The sequence below is a fragment of the Lingula anatina genome, chromosome 3 (assembly GCF_051362555.1).
Source record: "Lingula anatina isolate TDL-2025a chromosome 3, LinAna3.0, whole genome shotgun sequence".
In the NCBI taxonomy this organism is placed as follows: domain Eukaryota; kingdom Metazoa; phylum Brachiopoda; class Lingulata; order Lingulida; family Lingulidae; genus Lingula; species Lingula anatina.
The window spans coordinates 9,800,491-9,813,140 of record NC_141769.1 but is presented as its reverse complement, the minus strand read 5'-3'; the positions used below and the strand labels follow the sequence as shown (position 1 = coordinate 9,813,140).

The window sequence follows — 12,650 nt, the reverse complement described above, 5'->3', positions numbered from 1 at the left end:
ATGCTACTCTCACAAAATAAAAATGGACAGAAGGGGTGTAGGTGGCTGGAGGGACCTTTCAAACTCCCCCTCGATTGCAATTTACCGCACTGTCTTTCTTCTGTCTCTGTAGTGTGACCCAAGTTACATGACGTTGTCAAGAGTCGAACGGCATCTCAGGCCAGGAAGGCTTTTCCCTATTTACTAAATTCAGAACGTCATATAAGACATAATTTGTCCTTGACTTTTTTGATCCAGTGTGAAAATTTTGTATCCTTTACAATCTTGTTGATTTTCCCCCAAATTTCCAGTATTTCTTAACCCTGGCTTATCAACTTTATCCCACCATTGAGTCTGAAGTATCAGATTCTTTGTTTGTTCAATACATGTATATGAACACCATGTATGTATAACAGATCTTTCATTGTAAAGTGAGGTCGTGAAGGTCTTACATTACGAAAATTCTAATATTAATTGCTCATTATGGAAGGTAAATAATTGTTACCTCCGCCAAGGAGGTTATGTTTTCACCCCTGTTTGTCTGTCTGTCATCAACATAACTCAAAAAGTTATGAACCGATTTTGATGAAATTTTCAGGAACTGTCAGAAGTGGGCCAAGGAAGAGATGATTTGTTTTTGGTGGTGATCCGGATCAATAATTAACCAATAATCAATAATAATCAAAAATCGCTGCCTTGGCGGAGGTCTGCGCTCTCGGAGTGCCTTTCTAGTTGGTAATGTTTTTTTTTTCTAAAATGTTACCGTCCACAATAAATAAATAAATAAATAAATAAATAAATAAATAAACCCTCTAAGGCTCTTTAGTAAAGACTTAAGTCTTTTGGCGCAGGTTATCATACACTGTAAAAACAGTGTTTAGCATTTAAATACATACAACACACGTTAGGCACCTATACGCATTTAGAAATCTGTGTAAATGCTAAACGCGTATAGCTTTTCAAACGTTTCACAGAAGAAAAAGCTAGACACGTTGGCAGTATTACACGTTTAGCTATGTGTTTAGCTTCACCGGCATATGATTCTATAACAAGTCTATCACAAGCTAAGCACATTGGCAAAGCACTTCCCCTGCTAAGCGCGTGAGCTTGCTAAACATATGGAGCTGCTATAGGTGTGGAATTCCTTAACGCGTGGAGCTGCTAAACAACATGTTTAGCTTTTCAAGCTCGTCACAGAAAAAAATGCTTCACAATCCCATATATACGATCCCATAACAAGTTTATTACAAGACTCAACAATTTTGCTTAACACTTTCCCTTGTAAACATGTGGGGCTGTTGGAGGCGAGAAGCAGCCTGCTCGAACGCGTTGTGTCCTTCCTTGCAGTAACGTGTGATTATTTAAAATAGGCCTATTAAGTAATAATCCAAATAACAAATAACGTTTTCACGACTTTATCAGCTGGTTACATGATGGTGATGGTATAGAATAACGTCATGGTAACGTTATGGGTGTCTTTAACTCCATGCAAAATGATGCCCTTGCAGGTTCATAAGCGTTTTATAACATTCTGAAAAAACATCATTTAATGTTTTGAAAACTTTTTTAATTTATCACCAAAACACGTCTTATGCTGTATGATCTACAGTTAGCGGTTAATTCCAAAATGGGCTTGGGTTAGTCGGCGACTAGAGCGGTGCGACTTGAAAAAAATTCGTACTATCGTTACCAAAATAACCAGCATGTGATGAAAGCTTAAATAAACCATTATAATGAATACCCCACCATCATCCTGATGTTCTATTGTTCATTACTTCCGGAAAAAATAAATGAACATAAATACCTTAACGCATTTTATCAAAATATGAAAAAAATGTTTTAAAGTAAAAGTGATAGTTGTTTCGTGTCTTTAGTAAACTAGTGAATTTTCCTAACTTGTTTTTCAGAAATATATTCCAATTAACTTCCTCGCAAGGTCAGCTAACACAAGGATGAATAAGTTCCGCTGTAAAGATGTTGGTGTGAAGCAACTATGTTGACAGTTCACGGTACCCTGTTATAGGTAAAGATAACTATAGCAGTTAAAGGCGACCGTGACTTTGCGCGCGCGCGCGCGCGTGTGTGTGTGTGTGAGAGAGAGTGACTGAAACAGTTGAAAACGTTACAACCTTAAAGTTAAACAAATACACCCTACATTTATTAGGCGTCAAGCACGTCAAAGCGTGTAACATGTTAATAGGCTAAACGTGCTTAGGTGCTAAACGCGTGGAAAAAATGAGACAAAACAGGCGCTTAGAAATGTGTCTCAGAGCTAAACACTGTTTTTACAGTGTAGATGGCTAACCTTTGTAATGATCTCTTTTTAGAGATTATTACAAAAACCAAACTAAAAAAATGATGGACTAATTAACTTTGAATGTCGGAATGGGTTCATTTATCAATGGTACGCAAGGATACGAAATCTTCGATCGTTTACCCCGTGAAAATTCGTTTTTTTGCAGCATTCCTGCAAAAACGAACAGTTGTTATCACTGTAACCTATTAACATTTTATTCTGTTTTATGACAACTAATTAGCTCAACCGGCGTTTTACAATATTTGGCCCAGTAAAAGTTCGCCTATAAATTGCACAATGGACCATTAGGTTTACGCCAAAATAATTATAATACAATTCTTATTGACATCAATCATACTTGTGTGTATGAAAAGTGAAAAAAGAGGAAGAAGTTGCGTAATTTAACTGTGGGAGAAACCCTTAATAATTTATACTCTGCAACAACAGACATTGCGCATGTATTTCAAGGCTTGCGAAAGTTTCTTCCGGAGTTGTAAAATGTGAATTCCATACAGCGTCCATGCAAAGATAAGGTTATGCGACATTAATATATGGGACAAGATAAGACATATTGTGCATTAAGGATACTGTAAGCGTTTGCCAAAAAAAAAAACTCCTTATTTACTGTCTTTCATGAATTTTTTTTAGGGGGGGGGGGTTGCATAAATCTTCAGTGTTCAATGACTAAATTAATTAAAATTTACACACGTCATCTTACGGGTGACGTCATAGTTGCCTTTTTAGGGTAAAAATGGAGAAATTGGTTTCTTGAAAAGTGTTAAATTGATGATAAAAGCTGTGAGTGACCTTGGTATAGCAAAGTGAAATATAAACGCCGATATTTCACATATTTTACGGGGATTTTTTTTTATTGTTTTACATCAGCAAAAAGGCAGATGCATAATTGAATAATAAGATGCAGCAGGAACCCCATTTTCGGTATCTGGATGATAATAAACCGTTACAGTGCCCTTAATAATTAAAATATTGTTTCGAAATAACATTAAAAATGAACTGAGTGCAAATATAGAGCAGCTAAATATAGGTCACCCGTATTATGTTTGGCAGGGCACTTAACGACCTACATATAAAGGTGGCTAGGAGAGTTATTTAAGTTAACTGTTCAATCAAGAGTCAGATCTTCCCATACTCGAAAGCAGAAGTGCGTACGCCCCAAGAAGTTCTAAGTAGATCAGAATACAAGGAAAAGAAAAACAGTCCAATAACTGAGCATAACACAGGTATTGTATAGAAATGTAAGTGCGTGTTAAAATCCAAACAACCTCTGTGTATGTTTTTATTGCTGAAACATCCAGGAGTTAGGTGCAGTTGCCACAACACACTCTAACTGTTCATGGAACACGTTTTGAGAGTGGGGTTCAACTAACTCTGGCACGTAATTTTTCCTTAAGATACTGGTACATAAGAAGTTAATAAAAAGCAAGGGTAAGGGTGTATTCCCAGAGATTTAGTTCGATCCAGAGATTAAAATTTAGATCGACCTAACTCCCTGGGGGTTCACGCTAAATTGCAGTCAGGCGAGCGCGCACCATAGTTAATTACCGCCTTACAGCTTTTAGTAGGTGGGCCAGACGCTTAAGCCGGCTAAGCTGACAGTAATCTAGTGAGACTCCCCACAGGGATAGATCGATCTAAAATCTATGGGAATGGGGCCTTAGTGTGCCGTTAATTTGTAAAATTATTAGCACTAGTACTGATATTTTGTCGTGTCCTCAAGTAGCTGATTCGTTTTTCACCGGAATAACAGCAATTCAAATAACTGCGTTTTATTGAGTTTGAAACACAAACTGAAACATATGTCGAAAGAAAATTATGCGTAACATTAATTTTTTTGCAATCAGGAGATCAAAAGATTTGTCAAATCATACACAAATGTACTATCAAATAATTTGTCCATGTGCAGATGCACGTTTCATTGTCTCTATATCTGTTTCAGGCAAAATGGGATTCTTCGACACTATCAGTAAACTGGGACGCTCGCTGGCTCGTGGTAGTGGGGACTTCTTTCTACGTCTTAATTACATTTACACCCCAATATTTCTGGCAGCTTTATCGCTGCTCAGTCTCCTCTTGATCCTCGTGTACGTACCAGTGCCACCTACTGTCACCTCCTCGTGTTGGACACCTGCCGAGTTTACAGAAGCACACGTCAACTACGCAAAAGCAGTGTGTGCGCCCGACGGACCTGGAGAGAAATACGAATTGCTAGAACCTGGTGATATGAGACAGCCTAACAAAACTGAAATAACAATTCCTGAAACCCCTCGTCTTAACCATCGCATGCCGCTATGGTTTCTCTTTCAAGCTATACTTTTCATCGTCCCGATTTTTTTCTGGAAAGCAGCCATTGGTCGAACTGGTATCAGTGTAAATGACGTCACACATGACTCGAATGAGAAAATGGTGGAGAAATTCGTGCGTCAATTCGACCAATATTTTGGCAATTTGAAGAGGAAACGAGCAAACTTTCCCTGCGCCCCTTTAGACAATTTGTGTCTTCACATCAACAAGTTCTTTGGGTTTTATCTCATCCTTGTTTTCATCGTGTTGAAAATCTGGTACATTTACAACATCACTTTACAGTTTAATGTGATGTCCTCTGCGTTGGGGCGGGAAGTTGGACCGTCAACCATTCTGTTCAAGAACATGACGGTGAATACTGTCCCGGAACGGATCTTAGAAAATGCTAACACTACCACCCGCACAACAACAGATACAACCAACAGTCTGATTTACTTGTGTGATTTCTACACCCGTAGATTAGGTAACGTTCACACCTTCAGAGTCCAATGCTATGCAAAGATACAGGCTGGATCCTCACCAAGTCCGTTGATGGACGATCTGTACAAAATTCTTGTCGTGTGGCTATCATTTCTGTTTGTTGCCAACATTTACAGCTTTCTGTCCTTCTTGGTGACAGTCTGTCGCGCACACGTTCCGATCAAGCACCAGCTTCTCTTGGCCAGACTCCAGCCGGAGGAACACCAGCGACAGCTAGCAGATGAATTTGTGGACTCTTACTTGACGCAAGATGGTGCTTTTCTCCTTGGAATGATTGACAAGAACACAAACAAAGGGGTCGCCACGGATATCCTGGAGGCTTTGTGGGAACGTTATCTTACCAAGAAACACGAAGGCGATGTATCTGAGAGTGCTAAAATATACCCAAATTTACAACAGGTGTAAACAAAAAGGAAACAAAAATAATTATATGTCTTGACATTTAAAACTAGTTTTGTCAAAAAAAAAAAATAATAAAATAAAATAATAATAATAATAATAATAATAATAATAATAAATAATGAATAAATAAAAAGAAACATGTATCCTAAGATGTATTCTAAATACGTACTGTTTGCTGTCTGTAGGCTATATTTACAAGTTTTGTAATCCAATTTTTATGTCAAATCTTAATGATTCTTTATTAGCATTCAAATTTATTTCTATAAATATCCAATCACATACTCGTATATTAATTTTTTTACTGTTGCAAATGAAATGCAAGCAAGCAGTGCACTTCGAAGAATTTCAAGGGCCAGTACATATGGGAAATATATTTCCCCGTTTCTTTTATATATAAAACTTATTTTAATATAAATGCAATAAAAATAACCCTTCTAGAATTGATATTAGTTACATGTGTTTGCCAATTATCAAAACACTGGAAAAATATGGGAATTCCGGGTTGAAGACACCAAAATGCAATATGTCGCAATGCAGCTTACTTTTACCCACGCCATCCGTGAAAGTGTGATATTGCTCAATCATCTGAAACATGTTAAACCTTGTGAATGTGAAAGTCGAAGTTGCGAAATTTTCCTGGAAAGATTTTTTGTCTTTAGGGACCCACCCAAAGAAAGGCCTGTATTGCGTAAACTTTCGACTCTTTTTTTCACGGCAAGTCTTGAACAGCGCGTATTTACTCATAGGCTATTTTTGAAAATAAACAGTGTGGAAATAAAGCACACCGGTTAAATGTAGGTCAATGTTTAACGCATAGCATTGTTTGATACATTTTAAGGGCCTATACATTTTGGGAATAACTCTCCGCTTCTTTTATATATAATACATATTATAATTTAAAGGGATAACAACTGTTCATTTTGGCCAAAAAATTAATTTTCCTGGGGTAAACAACAATTTTCATACTAACCAATAGTTAATGAATCCATTTCTACATTCAAAGTTAGTGCCTGTTTTTTTTTCTAGAAAGTTTTTTTTTTTTTTTTTTTTTTTGTAATAATCTCTTAAGAGATTATTACATAATATAGCCATCTATGGAGGTCACATGGTCCAAAGACAAGCTCAGATTTCAGAATAATTGCTTTAACTGCCATTTTTGTGGTAAAATAGAATATATTATATTTCTATGAGCTGTTTACAATGTTTTCATTGTGAAATATAGATCTCATACGAAGAGTTGTTCTCCCTTTAAGTGCAATGAAAATTAACACTTTCAGAGGTAATATTACTAATAGTTGCACGTGTGCTCGACAATCAGCAAAATGCTGGCAGAAGATGGGAATAACGGGTTAAAGACGCTAAAATGTTGAGTGTCGCGGTCTTCTATTACCCCACGCCATCCTAATTAAGAGTGGTATTGCACAGACACCTGAAACATTTTTAAACTTTTGAATGTCGGAGTTGCGAAATTTTCCTGGAAAGGCCTTGATTGCATAAACTTAACGGTATTCTTTTCGCACTGCATGTCTTGAACAACGCGTATTTCAACATATTCTTGAGAATAAACAGTGTGGAAATAAAGCACACCGGTTTAATGTAGGTCAGATGTATTACTCACTGCACTACATTTAAAGCGGGTCAGTCTACCTGAGAAGTTTTAGTTAGATCCAAGCTGCTGGAGCCATTACTTCTGCTGAGTCCCGAGTCGCATACATTTGTTGCATACATTTCGACCAGTTAACAGTTAGTTCTAAGAAGATCGTGATAACAAGGAACAGAATACACGGCCAAAATCCCAGGTCATTGCGTAAGTATGAAAGTCAATTATTTTAAAAACAAACAACCTCTGGTTCTAATCTAGGCGTGGGACCATACATGTAGTACGTATCATAGTTTATGTTGTGCCAGGGTCTTGGTCCTGCAGATACCGATGGCAGCAATCGCTGCGCTGTTTACGTCGACCTTTCGCACTGGTATATAGTAAAGGCAATGAATGTAAGTTTGTAGTAGATTTTGAGGCTCGAACATACATTTCTCAATTTTACTATTAGTTATCTATTCATTCTCTTAATTATTTCTTTTTTGTTTCATTTACCCATTTATACATTAATTCTAAACGATTGTGCCTGAAAACGCATAATTACCCTATTAAGTTAACCGTATGCATACTAGTACATCTATGTTTACAGACAACATGAAATGAGCCTATCCATTAAATACCCGTGTCCGAGAGCATGCGTTTGGTGCGTTATGTATTTTGTTTATAGGGTCAAATGAGTGTGCAGAATGTAGTACGAGACTTCAAGTCCGGGTAAATGTTTATGGACTTTAAAAGCACACGCTCGGCAACCGCAAGTCACTGCCGTTATATTTGAGGCAGGCAACTATAAAAATGCGAGTTGAATTATGTTTAGGCGTTTAAAAGTTTCATAAAACGTGTGGGATATCTGTCGCTTTCTTTATCTTCATTGGAGCATCTTCCTGTTGGCTGTCTGCTTGGTTTATGACTCTAAGAACAGTTTCATAAATCTCGGGAGAAATAAGCAAGATAGTGAGCGATTCTCAGGCGTCAAACATTGGACATATGATGCCAAACACTATGTTATTACCATTATAATGCTTGCTATCCTTGAGATACCGGGCATTTGTGCGGTTTACGCCACAATGCATACTTATTCTTTTCAGTAAGTCGTATGTATACATATACATGCATCTTAACAGAAAACATAAAATTAGCGTTTTCATTAAATACCCCGTAGTACGTTAAAACCACGCTTTTAGTGCGAGATGTGTTTTGTCTATAGGGTCAAATGATATGAACATGCAGAATGTAATACGGGACTTCATGTCCAATGAATGTTTATTGACTTTAAAAGTACATGTTTGTCAACCGCAAGCCACTGCGGTTATATATCAGACAGAACTATAAAAATGCAAGTTGAATTATGTTTAGGCGTTTAAAATTTAAAGTTTCATAAAACGTGTGAGATATCAGTCCTTTTCTTTATAATTTCAGTTTTTTCTTCATTTTCTTACGCTCTGTCTAGCTTGATATATGACTCTAAGAACAACTCCATAAATCTCAGGAGAAATAAGCAAGATAGTGAGCGAACCATGCCAAACCAAACTTTGGACATATGCTGTCAAACACGGTGAAATAACAGATAAAGATTGATAAAGATTGCGATATTTGAGATACGTGTTGGGCATTTTCGCGGTTAAAGTAAGGTATAAAAGCGGGAAAAAGCTACAGTTCCCTAGATATATCACAGTAAACATGTCAAAAACTTTGACACATCATATAAATATAGGGGAATGTTTCCGGAATAAAGCTTATTTATTTGCCATAAGGATTTTACTTCTGGAAAGGAGATTTTAAAAGATTAAAACCAAGCCAGATAATAATAATGTAAAAAACATTACCAGTCTGAACTTTTGGAAACTTTCCACTCGCTATCAAAAGTTCACTTTAGAAACCATTCATTGCAGTGCACAATTTTTGCAAGTGTTACTGTGACGACGATTTGGAGTATTTTAAAAACATTTATTCACCGTCCCTCACTTTTCACGTAAATATACGGAATATAGGCCATTTAAACTGTATCTCTCCCTCTCTTATTTTCTTTCAATTGTCTTTTGCGTGATCATAGATTTCTTACATTCTGCTTTGTCAATCAAACATTCCATACTGTTTATTTATATAATCGGACTATTTCTCTAGTTTCGTCTATACTGAAATTTAACAGCCAAATGCAATACTTCTCTTACTACGTCTTATTTTAAATTTTCAGTTTGCAGCTGTTTATCCACGCCACAGACAAATTACTTTTCGATTGTGAAAATAAAAAATGAACAGGTTGACAATGCCACTAGCACTTAAGAACGTGGAATGTATTTTTTTCAATTGATAACTTACTCACTGATTTTCGATTTATGGCATTGTAACCATTTAAGTTTACAACACAAAGGTAAACCAAAATGATCGTTTGGTCAAGAATGTTTGCCTTAAGCGTAAAAGTTCCATGTATTTTAACAAGATTACAAATTTTGCATGATGCGTGTAACGTTTACAATTTCTGTTACTGTTTCAGGTAAGATGGGATCTTTAGACGCCATTAGCAAACTGGGACGCTCGCTAGCTCGCGGAAGTGGGGATTTCTTTCTTCGCCTTAACTACATTTACACTCCAATATTTTTGGCAGTTTTATCGGCGATAAGTTTCCTTTTAATTCTTGTGTACGTACCAGTGCCACCTACTGTCACTTCTTCGTGTTGGACACCTGCCCATTTTACAGGAGCACACGTCAGTTACGTACAAGCAGTGTGTGCACCTGGCGGACCTGGACAGAAATACGAATGGCTAGAACCTGGCGATATGAGACAGCCTAACAAAACTGAAATAAAAATTCCTGAAACTCCTCGCCCTGACCATCGCATGCCGCTATGGTTTTTGTTTCAAGCTATACTTTTTATCGTCCCTATATTTTTCTGGAAAGCAGCCATTGGTCGAACTGGTATCAATGTTGATGACGTCACCCATGACTCGAATGAGAAAATGGTGGAGAAATTCGTGCGTCAATTCGACAAATATTTTGGAAATTTGAAGAAGAAACGAGAAAACTTTCCCTGCGCCCCTTTAGACAATTTGTGTCTTCACATCAACAAGTTATTTGGGTTTTATCTTATCCTTGTTTTCATCGTGTTGAAAATCTGGTACATTTACAACATCACTTTCCAGTTAAACGTGATGTCCTCTGCGTTGGGGCGCGAAGTTGGACCGTCAACCATTCTGTTCAAGAACATGACGGTTAATACTGTACCGGAACGGATCTTAGAAAATCCTAACAACACCAACAGCACAACATTGAATAAAAGCGAAAGTCCGTTTTACTTGTGTGATTTCACCATCCGTCAAATAGGTAACGTTCAACGTTATACAGTTCATTGCTTCGCCACGATACGCCCAGGGTCTTCACCAAGTCCACTGATGGACGATCTATACAACATTCTTGTCGTGTGGCTGTCATTTCTGTTTGTTGCCAACATTTACAGCTTTCTGTCTTTCTTGGTGACAGTCTGTCGCGCACACGTTCCCATCAAGCATCAGCTTCTCTTGGACAGACTCCAGCCGGAGGAACACCAGCGACAGCTAGCAGATGAATTTGTGGACTCTTACTTGACGCAAGATGGTGCTTTTCTCCTTGGAATGATTGACAAGAACACAAACAAAGGGGTCGCCACGGATATCCTGGAGGCTTTGTGGGAGCGTTATCTTACCAAGAAACAAGAAGGCGATGCATCAGGTGATGCATCCGAGAGGGAGAAAATGTATCCAAATCTGCAGCAAGTTTAAACAAGCAGACCAAAATATTTACTTTTTGACAATAAATACAGAGAGTAATTTCTAAAGAAGCGGATAAATGATTGTAAATCCTTACGTTTTTTATATATTTTGTAAGAGTAGGCTTATAACTTACATAGATTAAGCAGAATTTATGCGTAGGAATGGGAGGATGGGGATTTGAAAACAGGCTTCGTCCAATATCATTTCTTAAGTTGGGTTAACAATAAGGTGGTAAAATTCCACTCAAAGAAAGCATACATGTATACACATTGCGACACCGTGTACACATGTACTTATCACTGTTATCACAATAAATACAAGAAATATGACCCTCATTTTCCTCAAACTTGCTGAAGTGGTTAATAGCATTTATAATATGCAGATCAAATTTAAACAATAGTGTTTTTTATTGAAATTATGCAGTTTTTCGTGAATTTCTTATTTTTCTTTCACTGGTATTTTCAAGTTGTGACTTCAAACCCATGTGGACTTAAAACCATGTCCTAGTAACATTTTTTGCATTTCCATATGAACAGTTGAACATAATCATTATCTTATTAAATATCATGTAATATCATATTTTTTTATTTTTTTTTTTTTATTTTTTTTTTTTTCTTTGTGTCTGTACATTTGACGGTTTTGCTGCTTTGCTAAAGTATAGTTTTAAGAAAACGTTTTCCCTTGGATGTCAGTCTGTATATATATATTTGTATGTATTGATACAAAACCACACATATTATATTAACGGCAATTAGACGTCAACGATAATGAAACGCACAAAATGATTTTTGTCACTTCCTATTCACAATATGAACAAAAATATGTATCACCATATATTGTAATTTATTATTGATAATAACAATAAAGGGTTAATCAATTTTATTTTGGGTTATTTAAGTACCAGGAGACGAACAAATATTTAAATCTAAGATTTTAAACATTTTTATTTTTGCCTAACGCTTGTTTGTATGTTTTGTTGAAACAGAGCGTTGCGCAGTTCTGACGAAAGCGCCATAAAAAAAAAGCGGGATTAATCATACTTTTATCCTCAAAATAAAGATTTATTGCTACATGTACTTCTTAATGACAACTTCAACAAATGACGATCTGAGAATAGGGGAAGGAGAAAGACAAATTAGTAAATTCATCTCTGTCACAATGTCCAATTTCTTTTCTGTCCAGTTGCCAGTTAATTAAATTACAAATAAACATTTTTCACAAAATGAAATAACACGTATCTAGACATATTATATGATTTTTGTAGAGATTTTAAGATAAAAATGAGATCAATTAAGAAACACATTTAACACAGTTAGGGGGAAAGAGGTCGCTAGCCGATGTAAGAGGTTGATAAGTGAGGGGTTTTTAATTGTCCTGATCAGAAACAGGCATACGAGAATAATTTTACCATGTAGGACACTGGGATGGTTGAAACACGTTTTTTTTTTAATATTTATTTTTTATTTATTTGCCTCGTTTTGCTTGTATTCCTGTGTTTTTGAAAGGACGAATGGGGTATCATGCTAAAATATTTGCGCCTGGTAAATACCAAGACGAAAAGTAGCAAATTCTGAGTTTAGTCGGCAAAGATTTATTCAAAGACATATTTTTGAAATCTATACCAATTAAGAAATAATATCCATTTGAGAAGTTATAAACGAGGGACTGGCATTATAACGAATATTTCAATGTTCCGCTCCTCAAGTAGGCTACGTTCACAAGATCGGGAATTAGAAAAGCACTTAGACAGCACAGATCTCCACCAAGGCAGCTCATTTCTCATTATCAGTAGGTACGTGTTGAAAAATAAATTTTTAGACATAACAA

General features: G+C 36.5%; 2 protein-coding genes and 1 long non-coding RNA gene across 3 annotated transcripts; 2 read left to right on the top strand and 1 right to left on the bottom strand.

The window, feature by feature from the left end:
- Window positions 1-3,339: 3,339 nt before the first annotated feature.
- LOC106173560 (innexin-3-like) lies at window positions 3,340-5,527 on the top strand. The gene is made up of 2 exons (XM_013554728.3): window positions 3,340-3,516; window positions 4,233-5,527. Exon 2 carries the CDS (start codon window positions 4,238-4,240, stop codon window positions 5,480-5,482), a length of 1,245 nt encoding a protein of 414 aa, XP_013410182.2. The 5' UTR covers window positions 3,340-3,516; window positions 4,233-4,237; the 3' UTR covers window positions 5,483-5,527.
- On the bottom strand, window positions 4,047-7,259 carry LOC147762886 (uncharacterized). Its single transcript, XR_015333481.1, has 2 exons — window positions 7,127-7,259; window positions 4,047-5,450 (listed from the first exon to the last, which is right to left on the bottom strand). It is a non-coding gene; the product is annotated as an uncharacterized LOC147762886 (long non-coding RNA).
- On the top strand, window positions 7,092-11,705 carry LOC106173559 (innexin-11-like). Its single transcript, XM_013554727.2, has 2 exons — window positions 7,092-7,286; window positions 9,571-11,705. The coding sequence occupies exon 2, from the start codon at window positions 9,576-9,578 to the stop codon at window positions 10,830-10,832; it is 1,257 nt and encodes a 418-aa protein (XP_013410181.2). The 5' UTR covers window positions 7,092-7,286; window positions 9,571-9,575; the 3' UTR covers window positions 10,833-11,705.
- Window positions 11,706-12,650: the final 945 nt, after the last annotated feature.